The following is a 15,575-nucleotide window of genomic DNA, read 5'->3' as shown; positions in this document are numbered from 1 at the left end:
CCAATTAGCACAAATATTTTAGAAATGAAACAGAGTCTGTCAGCTATGTTAGGACAACAACCTGCCTTTAACATTTTTCAGGCATGCAAAATCCTAAAAACAAAATGCATGTTCTCCTAAAGAACCTATCATCCCAGTGTTCACGTCCCTGCCATGGTCCATCCAGTGGGAGTAAAAACTGCATTTGAAAAATTGGAATTTGGATGGAAGAAATTCTAACTTTAAACAGCATGAAGATATAAAAACTATCAGAAACACACGCGTTTCCATCTTAAGGATGGGAAAATATACCAAACTTATAATCTGTTGTTTAAGTTTGCCCTCACAAGCGATGACTGGAAAATGAGTTTTATCATTCTTGTCTGAGAAAACTCTCATTCAAGAAAAAAAAAACACCCTATTATATCACTTCTCTTCTGAAATTCAAATCATATTCAATCAACCAGATCTCTGGACTAGAGAAGATGGTTGTTGCTGGGACTGTATGTGTGTTTTTATGCCTGCCAATGTTCTTTGTATGTTGGTTCTGGTATTGAATTTGCCCTTTATTGTAGCTTTTTTTTTTTTTTTTACTTAACTAACAAGCAGGTTAACTTGGAAAAAAATAAAATAAATTGTTACCATATTAAACGTACTCACCACCTCGTGTTTCGGTTAATTAATCGAAACAACTGATGAAACTTAGGTGTATTATATTGAGCTCATTGTGAATGCGTCAAAAAGTGTCATTTTCTGAGCTTATTTCCTGACTGATTCCACGAGAGAAAACACCTTGGACAGATCGATAGGTCTTAAAATAAATGACACATCCAAGTATGTCCATGTTAAAGATGCAGTGCGGCAGTAGGCTGTTACAGAAACTCGTTTATTTTAAAGTTAACAGAAGCTAAAGATTGCGGAACTAAGGTTTTGCAGCAGACGTTTCCCACCGGATATACATTTGGTTGGACGGTCGCTCTGTTTACACCACAACGTGACAGAACTGTGAAGGCATGAGAGTTCAGTTATTGTAGAAGTCACTAAATTTCACTTTGTTAGTCATTTAAAAAAAAAAAAAAAATGGGTAAAAAGCGAAGCAGTGAAGACTCGGCTGAGTCCGAAACTCCGCTGAAGAAAGAAAAGGTTCCGGAGTTTAATGGCACTGCGTTTAAAACCATGCTGAAGGAACCCACCACAGCCATGAAGGGTGAGGGTCACATGTTACGTTTATTTCACACAGTGATAAGTGATATAATAATATATAATAGACCATCAGTTTTACATAACAATCTCCTGCTGTGTTTAATTCTTACTTGCAGGCCTGGAGACATTCATATCAACAGCTCAAAAGCTGCCTTCTCCCGACCTGTATGATGTGGTTGAAGGTTATATAAAAATCTCAATGGAGTGTGCGGAAATATTCAAACTGCTCGACAGAGGCAATCCTGTAGAGAGTGAGGTAAGCTGCAGCTCTTCTCTCTGCTGCACCTCCTCCTGGCTTTTTCCTTGTTGTTTGTCCATGCAGAGTTCTTATCAGATTTTCCCTCCGGCCAGATGATGCTGATTTTTGAGAGCCTGGAGATGATTCTTCTGAGGACAGCCAGTGACTTGTCTCACTTCAGCATGGTCGGCAACGCTATCGTGAAAAAGACAGTTTCAAACTACATGAAACTTCTGCAGGGATCGTTCCATTCGGAAAACCACAGGTGTGCATCGTGATCCCTAAACCGATCCCTTAACACACACACACACACACTCCCCTGCTGACGTAGTGTTTTGTTTTGTGTGTGCAGGTTTGTTCGACAGTGCCTCAGTCTCCTGTCCGCCTTAGTGTCTCAGGGTCCTGAAGCTGCCAGAGAGGTCCTGAGTCACATTCACATCAACAGAGTTGTGTCTGGACTGGCAAAAAGAAGGGATAAGAAGGTGTGAAGTAGCTCTTGCCTTGTTCTGATGTGTTGCGATCAGTGTGTGTTCTTTTTACATCGTTCCTTATCTACTCAGGGAAAACCGGATGTCCGCATGGCTTTTATCCAGTTCGTGCTGTCCTTTCTGGTATCGGGAGACAACGCTACAGTCGGACAGCTATTGGAAATCAAGGGTAAAAATGCAGCAAACATGTAAAATAAACAGTGTAACCTTATCTCAGCTGTTTTAATGACACGTTGACTTGGTTTGTCAGAACTCCTGCCGGAGATCCTGAGTACAGGCGTGAAGGAGGACAGGTTGTCTATCGTCAATCTCATTTTGTCTACGCTGAAGACGAGAGTGAGTGCTCTGCGGTGCACGCGTTACATTAAACGACCCTTTTTTTTTTAATGGATTCATTGTCTTTATTTGTTGTTATTCGTTTATTTTGCAGGTCGTCCTAAACAAGGGCATCACTAAAACACAGAAAGTGCGTTTTTTCACACCTGTCGTAATGGCCAACGTAGCATCTCTGTATAAGTGGAATGGAATCGTGGACGCAACCACTGATGATACCAAAGTGAGTGAATTGCTTTTTGACTTTGTTGGTTGAGACAAAAATTGAACTGTTGGTTATGAATTTACTTCTACTTTTATTTTATCATTTTTTTCAAAAGATGGAAGCCGACTCGGAGCATGCTGGTACATCTGTTGTCAGGGAACTTGTCCACAGTTTCTTTCTCGACCTGTGCTGCTCTCGCAAGCATGGTATCAGCTTTCATGACGCGAGCTTTGGCACGGCCGGCAGGTAAGAGATCAGACTGTCAAAGTTATGTTTTCCCTCCTGATCGCTCCACTTGCTGGTTTACAGGATCTTTCTGTTGTTTTTTGTTTTTTTTTCCAGGGTGGGAAACATTGTCTTGCTTCAGTTCTTGGTGGGACTGAAACAGGCCACCGAGGATGTGTTGGTGGCAGAGCTGGTGGTTAATGTGCTGAAAGTGAGTCCTGACATTCTGGCCAGGTACTTTCAGGAGACTCAGTTTTCTTACACCCCCCGCCTCAAAAGTGCTTGGCAGGACAATGTGAAGCTGCTGAAGAAGGTAAAGCCTTTTTTTTTTTTTTTTTTTTGTTCAGGGAGTTTTTGCTTCTACATAACTTGTCTTAAAAACAAATGATGAGTGTTGGATGTATATCTCAGATTTACGAGGCCCAGCCAGATATCACCACAGTCTTTCAAACTCGTGAGGTCACCCCCCTCCCGCGCCTCCTCTCCATGATCATGGTGATCTCTGTACCTCCGGTTTGTAACAAGACCTTCTTCACACAGGGCCTCAGTGTAAGTGACAGCGATTCATTCATGGAAATAAACTTTGCATCTGCACAATCATAAATTGCTGAAAATGTATCGTAAAATAAAATCTTCTCTTGTGTATGTCAGCTTGCCAACACAGCAGTGCAGCTCACAACTCTGTCCATGATGAATTTCATCCTGAAAAGAGCCAGAACCAACATCGAGTACCTTTTGGATAAATCTGAGGGCCTCGGCTCAGATGTTCACTCCCCTGACATGATGGAGGACTTGGTGCAGCAGTACAGGGAGACACTTAGCAAGGTAAGCTCCGCATTGTGTTGTGTTTAAACCCAACAAACAGTAATGAGGCTCCTCCGAGCGAATCACTTATCCACCTCTCACGCTGCTCTTAGATTTTACCTGATATGACGGGCATCGTCTCAAAGTGGCAGTCAATAAGCAAGAAGGAGAAGACAGATGGTGAAGACAAAAAGAATAGAACTAAAGGCGGTGCTGAAGAGACGGATAACAAAAACGAAGCTCCAGGTAATGACAGTCACAGCGGGCTGCATGTTTATTGTTAATACTTGAAAACACTGCTTAATGATTGAACCGTGTTCCTTGTGATGAGCAGCTGCTGAGACGGCCGAGGTGATCCTGCTGAAGGCTCTGATTCTTCAGGTCATATGTCTGTACCAGAAAGTAGTGCCTCATCTGGTTAGCCAGTGCAAGTTTGACTTCAGCAAGCTCCTGAAAGGTGATGCTTTTTTTTTATCATTGAATTCATAAGAGTCATGTTTCAAGAAGGATGTGGCCGTTTCTTCAAAAAATAAATGAAAAAATAAAGTTGTTTCTCTCTCTCTCTCTCTCTTTTTTAAACTCTCCAGGGATTGTGTCCGATAAAGGCATGAGGGAGGAAGTTCCCCCAGTTTTGCAGTATCAGATACTGCAGTTAGCATTAGATCTACCTGCTAGCAAGTTCTCCTGGTTTCGCTTACAGGTAAAGAAGTTACACTGTTTGATTTTAGATCGCTGTTTGGAGGGTGTTCATTTGTAATCATTTTTTTGTTTCTTACGTATGGTATGTTTCTTTCCTTCTCAGGATGTTGCAGACACAGAATCATCGTCTGGAGAGAAGTCAGTACTGTACCTGCTTCTGAAGATGTTTGTCAGCAGCAGCAGCAGCCACCTGAAAAACTCAATGAGGATGCTGGTTCTTAAAGTAAGTAACATTAGTTCTTTAATATATATTTAATCTATTGGCAAAGCATCAGGATATGTTAGCATTTCTTCAGATATTTCAGGATTTAGATAACTCAACTGAGTTCAGGAGACTAGTTCACATATAACTTAAAATCCTCGAGCAATATAATTATTTGGGCAAATTGTATCCATGAGTATGATGTTAAAGCTGCATAAGCAAAAGGTTCTTCACTACAGATGTTTTTTATCTGATCTTATATGCATTTCTGCCAAACTTTGTGCATATAACTGATTTGTATTTCCTGCCTTGGCTCCAGGTGTTAAAGGACAGTGGAGTGTTTGAGTACACCTACAATGAGCTTGAGCTCTGGCTCGACCAGCTGGCCAGAGTAGAATCAAACCAACAAGAGACAGTCATTCAGTTCCTGGAGAGGGTGAGCTCATCTAGCCAACATCCTTTATAAAATCTCAACAGTTCTGCCTCTTTCTGATATATAATTATTTTAGGATAAATGAAGACATTTTAATTAGGACATACATAGTAGTAGTAATCAATAATAAACGCTTGTCCTCTTGCTCCAGGTGATAGGGAAATTGGTGAGTAATTCTCACACATACACCGATAAGGTTGCCAGCCTGGTGCAGGAGGCAGCTTATCTGCAGGCTAACCTGAGCAGCCAGGAGGGCGACACTGCCAGTACCCCGGTCTCACACATCGATGGTGAGCGTTAAAAAGATCCATGTTTATTTGTTTCAGCCACAAGCCGGCGTGTAAAACATTTTATGGGTTTACAATCTGACAATGTCTTGTAGATGTATTAGACATGCTGGATGTCATTATGGAGGGAAATGACGGGGAGATGGAACAGTTTGGGCCAGCTCTGAGCGAAGACCTCATTATCCAGACCTTCCCCTTCAGTGCGGCGGTACCCGCAGCCCTGGAGGCCCGGAACAAACTGCCAGCAGAAAAAGGTAAAACACTTTGACCTAAATATAAATCAATAGCCTGAAATGCTGTGTCCAAACAATGACTAATGTTTAACATTATTTTAATCAAGTCAGTGATCGCTTAAATACTTTACCAACCATAGTTTCATACAGAGACTATGAATGTGTGTACATTGGTATAGAGTTGATATCCACTTTTTAGATCTATAGGTCCACATGAGAATTAAAAAAAGAGCAAGATTAAAAAAAAAACTTTAAAGTAGATTCCTAAATTGACAAAGTGAATAGTAAGGTATGTTGTAATGATGCTGACCACCTGTCCATCTGTTCTTTCCTCAGCGGTGGTACATGAGTACTTGTCTGCCGTGCTTTCCGATGTGCTGCATTGTCAAAGGGAGCCGCTCCCCCTCTGTCTGGCTCTGCTGCAGTACGATAAAGAGCTTGTAACCTCAGAGCTCTCGTCTCCTCCTCATCCCTCCATCATTCATCTTCATCACTATTACTCCAAATGGCTACCACAGCAGTGCCGGGAAGAACTGGTGAGGAACCAGGAAATTGTTTAACTGAAGGGGTGACATACCGGGGATTTCTTTGTGTAGAAAATAATGGCTCCCTTTTTTTTTTTTTAACAGTTCAAACCCTCTGAAAGCCCTACAACAGAATCATTGACCCCTTCTTCATTCACTGAACTGATGAAATCTGCGTATAGCCGAGGACTCAGCCCTTTGCTTGAGGATTCCTTCAGGAAGGATGTGGAAGAAATGCTGGCTCCCATGTTGATGGTTGAGTTTCCTGTGGCAATCAAGCAGCTCTTACTCTACATAAAGTCTACGGTGGAAAGCCTTGGCACAGTAAGAGCATAAAACAGGATTACTACTCAGTTCATATCTAAGCCATTAATACATAACACATGTTTTCCCTCTGCACAGTTCTCCAAAGACACAGGAACTGCTCTTCTGAGGACCTTAATGCAAATACTCCAGGACATGGTGTCCAGGCTACAAGGCTTTCAGGAGACCCAAAACTCTGAGACCACAGAGAGCTTCCAAGAAGGATCAGATCTCTTTCTGGAGATCAACCAGATGTCCACGGTAGAAGCCAATAAAGAGCAGGTTGGGAAAAAGTTCTGCCTTAAATAAGACTTTTTTTTTTGTGTTTTTGATCATGTTAAATTCTTATACTTAGAATACTAGAATAACTGATTCACTCTTTGTGTTTAGGTCCTTCTGTCTGCACTCAGCTCCATCTTCAAGCATCCATGTTTGGAGCAGTGGTTTCTGGCTTTGGAGCTGGCTGCTCTGCCTCCTCACACTCTGAACCCTGTCCGACTTAAACATCTGTGTGCTCAGCTGAATGATGACATACTGGCCCTACTGAAGATCAGCACTCCCACTCTGTGTGATCTGGGTCACCTGGATCTTGTTTGCAGCTACATGGGGGCTATAGAAAAAGCTGTGGTCAAGGAACTAATGGAGAAAGGCACAGAGGCTGAAACAAAACAGTCGAGACCTTTCCAGGCCCTCCTGTCACTGCACAGCTGCATGGACTCCTGTTATCTGAGGGAGGTGGTCTCCAAGCTGCTTCTCCTCCCCCAGGAAAGCCTAATCTTCTCCAGAAGTGAGCGCACACAATCTGAGCTAAGTGTCTACGGTAATGCAGCAGTGCAGATCTTGACAGAGTCCAAAGCTAACTCTACCCAGGATCGCAGCATCTTTCTGACTCAGGCACACCTCCAGGGCCTGGGCACCCTGCTGATGTCGTGCTCCAGCCCTGCGCTGGAGGCCTTCCTCCTGCAGACTCTGTCCAGTGAGCCGGGCAGTGCCAAGCTTATCCACACTGACTTGCTGCTGCATTGTCTCAAGCAGCCTTGCTCAGACACTCTGGCCATCAGCTCTCTGCTGCTGCAGAACTGCTCCACACACTGCCTTGCATTTGAAATGTGGTGCCTAGAGCAAACAAACATGGAGAAGCTGTCGGACCAGAGAGAAACATTCCTTCCACTAATCAATGCCTACCTAAAGATGGCAGAAAAAGAGGATCCTACAAGGCCCAAGGATGGTTTGTATTAAAAACAAGTTCTCTTATTGTTTTTAAGTATGCAGGCTGTCATTCTTTCTGCTCTCGTTGACATTTGTATATTAATTTAAATATTTTCAAATTCTGTGCTTTTGTAGTGCAAAAAGAAGCTCTGAAAGCTTTGAAGCGAGCGCTTTTCTCCGAATTGTCCCAGTGTGCTCTGGGAGAGCTGACAGAAGACTCTGGAGCACGAATAACTGAAACACTTGCCAGTCTGATCAAACTCTCTGCAGACATCAAGGACACCAAAGACTTGATCACAAATCTGCCCTCTGCTCTTCAAAAAGTGGACAGTTTTGAAAGGTATTAATGGACTCTTGATACTGTATGTCTTTAGTCGCACAAGCTATAAGCTAATTGTTGCTTGTTTTACCCTCCAGATGGCAACTAGTTGATGTCATCACTGAGAAACTGTCTGAGTGCCCAGAGGAAAAAGATACCTGGAGGAAGTCTGTCACCAGTGCTGCCATCAAGTGTCTCATCTCAGCTTACAGTCGCTCTAAAGAACAGACTTCTTCCCTGTCAGAACAGGAGCAGGCCATCCTGGGAAAACTGCAAGAACTTCTTGTGGGTTCATTTTCCTCACACATGATGAATTTCAGTTTTTACTTGATTTACATTTCATACTTTCTCTTTTTTGTACAGCTGTCTGCTGAAGACATTTCTGCATCTGAATGGAACAGTTTTGTTAAGAATGGACTGAAGTAAGATATTTACCTTCTTGATTTTAGTTTTAAAGGGCCACAACATTTGCTTTTGACATTTAATGAGGAAAAAACAAATCCTCCTCCTGCAGATATCGCTACAGAGATCCCCACTTCCTGAACACACTGAGCAGCTTGTTGGAAATGATGTACAGCGGCAGTGAGGTCCAGAAGGATCTGATACCTTTATCCACCCTTTACATGATGATCAGCAGCCATTCTCTGTTCCTGCCCACCATGTTGGACTCTGATGACGAGCCTAGCACGTGTCAGGCTAAAGGTACGACTAGATTCTGAACAAAGCGTAAAATTAAAAACCTGAAGACAATTGTTTATTTTAAAACAAAAAAAAAAAACTTGTGTTGCTGTCATTTCAGGATCATTGGTGTCCCTTCTTCTGTGTTTGGTGAAGAAGTGTCCTACTGTTTGTAACACCAATCACTTTGTTGTTCTTCTTGGAGCCTACGGAGTGACACTGAGTACTACAGGTAAACCAGATAATATGGTGATTACTGTGTTGCTTCTTTGTTGTTTTCTTTCCTCTCACATCTTCTTTTGGTTTGCAGATCAGAAACTGTTACTGCTGCTTCACGAATATGAAAGAAACAACGTCAGTCTGCTGAAATTTCAGTACGTAACAGTGATCTTTATATGTCGCACACGCCACTAGTAAAACCTTTAATTTTCAGACACTCACTACGTGTGTTCAACATTAGATCCTTCCTGTGGGGTCCAGCAGCTGTGGAGCATCACAAGACCAGGAAAAGCCTGGGAGCGTCCCTGTGGAAGCAAGCGAGCTCAGACGACCTGCTGGCCCTGCTGAAACCCGACGTGATGCTGCAAACTATTGCACTCTTTCCCCAACATCGCAAAATCATCCTGCAGGTAGACCTTGATTTCATATTAACTTTGAAGAACAGCATTCCCTTTAAAAAGTTCCCTCAAAGGGTCATCCAAATCACAAAAAGACGATCAATACATCCAGTGTTAATGTGATTATGTGGCTGCATGTCAGAGATATCTCAAAAGGGATACAGTAAAAAAAAAAACATGTTTTATGTTAAATAACTCCGGAATGTATTTTTGTCTTTTATAGAGCGATAAGCAGCTACTGTTCTCCAACAATGCAGTAAAGGACATTGGGGATTTGTATGATCCCTGTTTTCTTTTGCCTCTATTCAGCGCCATCCTGGGGCCAGGTGAGTGTAATTCAGTGATCATCCGGGTTGTCATTCCTTTAAATCAGTCATCGCCGCTTCATTTATGTTCCACGCTCTCATTTTTCTACCCAACAGAGTGCGTGATCGACTGCATCAAGTTTGTATCCAGCCATGCCCTGGGAGTTACTGTGATGGCTCTAAGTAGCTACGACTCAAAAGTGAGAGCGGCTGCGTATCATGTGCTGAGCTGCTTCTACCAACACCTTGAGGGGGCTCGCTTCAGAGAGAAGAGACAGGTAAAAGAGTCGATGGAAACGTGTTAGTTTTTTTTAAAAATGTTATGCGTGCTGAAATCTCCTTCAGAAATGTGACGAGCTTGATTTGATCAAATAGTTGCTGTACTTGATGGATACAGTGAAGAATGGAATCCGACAGCAGAATCAAAGGCTTCCATTTGTTCTGACCTCTTACATCACTAAAGTGGCTCAGCAGATGCTCAAACCTGGTGTGTAACCCTGAAAAACTATCGACTCAGTCTATTGTTTAAATACGGATTTCTGTTAAGGCCGTTTGAGCCTTTTTTAATCTTACAAGACACTCTGTAATATTATATTTAATGTTGCAATTCTATATAAAGAACATATTTTATCATTGCCCTCTGCATAACTTTCTTTGCTGTCTCCCCCCCCCCCCCTCCCAGAGGACCACATGTATGTGGTGTTAAACAGGTTCCTGCTGTCCCATCAGAGTTTGGACTTCAGAAAAGTCCCTGAGTTCTTCAAGCTTTTTTATGGCTTTGACTTGGAGGTAAGTTACATAAACTGTTTGTTTGTTTGTACTGCAACTTTTTAAACGGTGATTAGTGAATTTTACCCTGAACAGACAAATGACGGTCCAAATAAACTCATCTTGTGTCAACAACATTTAACCTTCATCCGTTTGTTTTAACCAACCTTGGATATTTAGACTGATGTTATCAGTCTCTGTGGTGTTTCTCTATAAGCTGTGTCAGCTGTGAGAGTGTGTCTGACTGTGTGTTTTCTTTTATTTGCTCTAGCACAAAACGGAACGAGAGTGGATCCTGAGTGTGCTGGAGGAAGGCCTAAGTGATGCACAGTGCTATGAACTGTGTAACCAACAAGGCATCTTTCAGACTCTTTTAGGCTTCAGCAGCAGCCCCCTGTGTGATGAACCCGCACAGGTACATACTGTGGGAATCACATTGACAAATCAGCCAAGGTTGAAGTCAGTTTCAATTTTGCACACAAAAAAAACCCAATAAATGATTTCTTTGTATTGCTCCAATAGGCACAGATTATCAGGGTGTTGTCCAAGGCGGCCCGTGTGACCAAAGCTGCTTATAACCTCACCAAGAGCTGTGGACTCCTGTCATGGATAATACAGATGGTTGAAAAAAGGTACGCCCAGAGTGAAGTGCAGTCCCAGCTTTCGCTCCGTTTTCATACATTATTATTATCAAAACTACAATATTCTCTTCTGTCAGTGTCACATTTTCTTCTCAAGCCTCAATGTACTTTTCTCTTCAGGAATCTCAACCAGCAGCTGCTTGCTGCCCTCATAGATCTGCTCCATGTGCTGTGGTTTACTAACCTTGGGCAGAAAGAGAAGCAGGTGGATGGAGGTGGGACCTTCTCATCTTCAGAGGAGAAACCTCAGCGCTCTGGGAAGTGTCTTCCACTCCCACTCATCAGTGAATTCCTTTGTGTGGCATCAAGTGTCAGCAGACACCTCAGGTAAAGCATTGTAACCTCCAGGTACTGAACATTGAGCAGTTGTAGAAGATTAAAGTCACTCTTTGGGGCGTTTACTTTATTCTAACCATTTAAGAGGAGATGTCAGTCAGAATGAACCTTGATAAACATTCACTGTCTTTGGTCAAGGATGTCAGTGCTTGTTTGGTCTCCTCCCATCAGATTGCGTGTGAAGGCCACACAGCTCAGCCTGTTTCTGCAGACTCTTTGCTCTATACTGAAGCATCGTGGGACAGCTCTCAATGTGAGAAAACAGGCGGACTGGCTCACACTGCAACCGCAGCTTCTCTCTTGTACTGACGCCCTCACTCTGCTGCTCTGCTGGGCCTCCCTGTCCCGCAACACAGCACTCCTTACCCAGATACAAGCTGTGTCTGAAAAGCACAAAGTGAAAGAGTTGTTGGGTGAGTGTTATTAAATTCAACGATTTCTGTCCAACCAAGATGGTGTGCAAAAATTGTCCTGGCTGTCTGTCTGCCAAAAGATTGACCATATACATGTAAAGTAAACACATAATAGCAAAGCGATAGTGACAATGAGTATTATAACACTGCTGCAGTGGACGATAACGGTCATAGTGGGATGGGAATCGGAAACATTGCAGTATGCCTTCTAATGTGTGACTTTTTAAAGCAGCATGAGACAACGAAGCAAAAGCCGCCAGATCGATGTGTGTGGGAGTACAATTAAGAAAAACTCAGAAAGTATCAATATTATCAAATGTATTCAAAGTCACATAGATATCCCAATCACAAGTTCACATTACGAGGTATGACTTTGGTGTATGTGTCTTGTAAAGGAGGTGATTTAATCTTCTAACAGATATACTTTTACATGCTGATTTATAGCCAGCCTTGGTTTCACAGTTAATTTGATTCTGTTGCGGTTCATTTTATTGAACCTATGAGGCATATAAATAAAGCCAATACCAAAAACATATCATGAAGCCAAACCATTGCTAAGAATGTTGTACTCTTCAAGTCTTCTTTTACTACTGAAAACATTCAAGTATGTAAATCTTCTGTGTCAGTAGATAAATCATTCTTGCATTATTAGTATACTAAGCACAGTTTTTTTTGTTCTGCTTCCTCCTAAGGGATTGGGAAGGATAAGGCCCGTGGTAAAGGCTCTGTTTCCAAGAGCCGTACAAAACAAGAGAATCTGGCAGAGGACGCTGAGACTGAGAAACAAGAACAGAGTCTCCTGACAGAGTGTAAATCTTACCTCAGCAGTATCTTCGTTCACTGGCAGCCTGTGTTTCCCTTCACTGAAGCCCAGTTAGCTCTGCCAAGAGACAAACTGGGTCCCAGTGGGTTGGCCGGTGATACTGCGCACCTGCTTACCAAGTGGTCCCTGAGGTGCTTGGTGGAGGATGTGTATGATGAAAACAGAACCAAAGAATTCCTGCAGTGGGTTGAAAAGGTTGTGGTTGAGCACAGGGGAAGTGTTGACATTGTGTTACTTGATCCTGGCTGGAAAGCAGACCTTCTTCGACTCTACCATCAGACCCTTCAGGCTCAGTATCATTCCAGCATTTCAACAAGAGTGGAAACCTGCCATGTTTTCACCAAGATTATGATGCACTTCCTGGAGAGCCAAGGCCACCTTCCAGAGCTGCACCAGGTAGTCGTCTCTGCCTGCCTGCCAGAGGCCTCGGACGATCAGTGTAGACGTGGTAAGAGCATGATGCCTCATTGAGAGACTCTCACGTCAACCATCAATGACAGCTAGTATGCAAACCAACAATACTATATCAATATTGTAAAAAAAAAAAAAGAACTTACTCTTCCACAGCATAACTCAAAAATATTTAACAAAGGCTTTTGCATAATGCAAATAAACAAGAATTGATTAGTTGATGTTGGTTCTGGAGCTTTTACATTTTACAACAGGACATTTATGAAAGTAATATTTATACTGATTGGGGGAAAACAAGGCTGATTTTCCCTGTGTGTATTTACATACTGATGGAAGCTGATTCTTTTAATGACAGTTTTAGAAAGACTTACTTCCTGAGGTAAACCATGGCAATATGAAAACATACGAAGACAGTGTATGTTGTGTAGCATTTATTGTAGTTTCCATCAAATAAAAGTTCTAGTGCGGTGATGCTTGTACAAAAGAACCAAATCAGTCCTTCTGTGCCTTACAAATGAGTTAAACTATTCAGAATCAAAATCAGGTTTTATTGTCAAGTACATTTACACATACAAGGAATTTGACTTGGTGTATTGGTGCTAAACAACTATTGCACTATATGTGCTACATATGCTGTGTAAACAGAATTCAACATATTTTAAATTGCTGTTGATAAATTAAAAATCATAAATTGGCCGAGATGAGCCAGAGAACGATGGCTGTATGGAACATCACTCAGTTGTGATAAGTTGTACTGTAAGTCATTTATTGATTGTTTTCTCTGTTCCAGAAGCCGGACTGTGTCTGTTGTCATTATACATCCATGAGTTGTGGAGTGGAGCAGCATCAACCGACCTGTTCCTGTCTCATATCAGTTTGGTGACCAGAGCCAAGTGCAAGAAACGGAAAGCATCCAAATCATCAGTGCCTCAAACAGCCATCAGAGCCATCTGTAATCACATCATCACCATGAAGAGATAGATCAAACCTGTGAACACTACCGTGTTCTTCGTTTAAGACTTACTGGTTATAAGATAACCTTGTAATCGTTCATTTTACTGCTTTTTTTGTTTCATGTAAAAGACTGAAGTTATTTTATAAAAGCTGTTATAAAATGTTGATTTACAAATCTGTCACAAATGTTGTGCATTTTCTTTAGCATAACGTTCCTGCTTGACAAAAACTATGACTGTTACATTTTTATAGGGATAATTAGATCACAAAGGATATATTAGACAAAGTTGAAGACTAGATTCAAAGTGTTGAAATCACTGCAGCATACCTGATCTCTTCTACTACTGTTTTATGTCTAAGGTAGCATTCCTGAGTACAGTATATATACACTGCTGGTTAAATCCTGTGACAATTGTTACATAACGTCCTACTTCATAATCATTACACTCGTAAAATGTGTCGTCAATCAGATCCATCTCAGGTCAGGCAGTTGATGTACTGGGACTGTGTTTGTTTTTTGATCTTTGACCCCTGCAATAATAAGAAGTGAAACGTTAGAAGAGCTTTGTGGTCTTATTTAGCAAAAGTACCCATGTTTGTCCATTGTATACATTTATGTTTATTTCAGTATTCAGTTAGTGGAGCCAGTTCTGTCTACCTACATTTCAGGTAGTGAGACTTTTAAAGATAATTACCTTGAAAAGTGTCCACTGCCAGACATTATATTCAGACTAAGAAAGAGAAATCCCACAAAAGCAGCCAGGACGATCCAAAATATGATAACTATTGAGTCTGAAATGGAAGAGGACAGTTCAATTAATCAATCTTTATTTGTATGGTGCCAACAAATGTTACACAAAGCTATTAAATTATAACTGCTCAAATATAAACAACTGGGTCATGGTAAAATATTTGTACTCATAGAAACTGCCTTAATGACTGACTTTTGGTAAGAAAATTAAAATAAAATAAAAATCCTATAATCTTTTATAGACAGAGATAAAGGGTATATTATGGGTCTGTCATGAAACGTGGATTATTTTGTCAAAACAGTTGTAATATCAGAAAAACTTAGACTAATAAAGATCAAGTATAAAGACTTACATTTATTGTATTTCAGCTTGTTCTGATCCACAACCACAGGATCAAGATAATCATCATAGTATTCCCACTCGTATGTCACAGCACTGGTTGAGTTCTCCATTATGGCCATCATCTCATTTTGACATAGAACAAAGTCTATCTCAATCCAAAGAGTTGGTAGAGGACATTATTTTGACCACGATGAAAAACTACATTACGGTTTCTCCTTGTCCTCCAAAAAGTTGCTTTCTCATATTTCATCAAGTCTTCAATCCTCAGACGCAAATGTTTGCTCTACTCCAGTCTCTTCGTTTGTGGCACTGTATCTGCAGAGGCACGCAGTGTCCAGGTTTGGCCACAGGAGGGCATAAACGAGTCACTTAACAAGGTGCAAGACAAAAGAACTGGGAATTGTATTTTTTTCAATAATAAACAGTATGCCTTTAATTCTCTGTATGTTTTTTCTAACCTTTTGTATTAATACATTTTCTATCTTTCAGAAATCATAATCTTTGAAATCAAACAAGCAGTTGTGACTTTAATTTAGATTTTCTAACACTCACATTCAAAAGCCTGTTAGAAGAATTTAGCTCTTATTTATTATTTTTTTGCCAACTCTTCAGTATTAAAGCTGATCAGATGAACCCCTTGCAGTTTGTTATTGTATTTGTTTCCAGTTGACCAGCAACCCAGGGAGGTCGCCTTCACGTACTGCACCGTAACGGAAAGTAGGCTGAGAGATTAATGTGAATCATTTATTCACAGTCAAGTCTTTCTTATATTCAAATTGACAATTAATCGAATGAAAAATTGTGAAATATATAAATCTCAACTGTGGTCGGACTCGGATCGGAGCGTAGTG

General features: G+C 41.3%; 1 protein-coding gene across 3 annotated transcripts; it reads left to right on the top strand.

Moving 5' to 3' along the window:
* Nucleotides 1-960: 960 nt before the first annotated feature.
* urb1 (URB1 ribosome biogenesis homolog) lies at nucleotides 961-14,733 on the top strand. Of its 3 annotated transcripts, XM_020646321.3 has the most exons (39): nucleotides 964-1,186; nucleotides 1,299-1,438; nucleotides 1,534-1,685; nucleotides 1,773-1,902; nucleotides 1,981-2,077; nucleotides 2,159-2,244; nucleotides 2,339-2,464; nucleotides 2,562-2,692; nucleotides 2,789-2,984; nucleotides 3,083-3,220; nucleotides 3,323-3,496; nucleotides 3,589-3,721; nucleotides 3,810-3,932; nucleotides 4,063-4,175; nucleotides 4,278-4,397; nucleotides 4,696-4,812; nucleotides 4,961-5,099; nucleotides 5,192-5,350; nucleotides 5,666-5,865; nucleotides 5,959-6,177; nucleotides 6,256-6,438; nucleotides 6,547-7,384; nucleotides 7,501-7,705; nucleotides 7,783-7,969; nucleotides 8,048-8,106; nucleotides 8,199-8,386; nucleotides 8,484-8,594; nucleotides 8,673-8,736; nucleotides 8,823-8,991; nucleotides 9,203-9,305; nucleotides 9,402-9,562; nucleotides 9,660-9,771; nucleotides 9,967-10,073; nucleotides 10,324-10,467; nucleotides 10,575-10,684; nucleotides 10,814-11,020; nucleotides 11,201-11,442; nucleotides 12,135-12,713; nucleotides 13,467-14,733. In XM_020646321.3, the coding sequence occupies exons 1-39, from the start codon at nucleotides 1,060-1,062 to the stop codon at nucleotides 13,655-13,657; spliced, it is 6,780 nt and encodes a 2,259-aa protein (XP_020501977.2). In that variant the 5' UTR covers nucleotides 964-1,059; the 3' UTR covers nucleotides 13,658-14,733. The 3 variants fall into 3 exon arrangements, with proteins under 3 accessions (XP_065816652.1, XP_020501977.2, XP_065816651.1); XM_065960580.1 differs by having other exon boundaries at nucleotides 961-1,186; nucleotides 7,783-8,106; nucleotides 13,470-14,733; XM_065960579.1 differs by having other exon boundaries at nucleotides 7,783-8,106.
* The last annotated feature ends 842 nt before the right edge of the window (nucleotides 14,734-15,575 follow it).

This window comes from Labrus bergylta, chromosome 11 (genome assembly GCF_963930695.1).
Source record: "Labrus bergylta chromosome 11, fLabBer1.1, whole genome shotgun sequence".
Lineage (NCBI taxonomy): Eukaryota > Metazoa > Chordata > Actinopteri > Labriformes > Labridae > Labrus > Labrus bergylta.
Note: the sequence above shows the minus strand (reverse complement) of the source record. Positions and strands in the feature narration are given on the sequence as shown.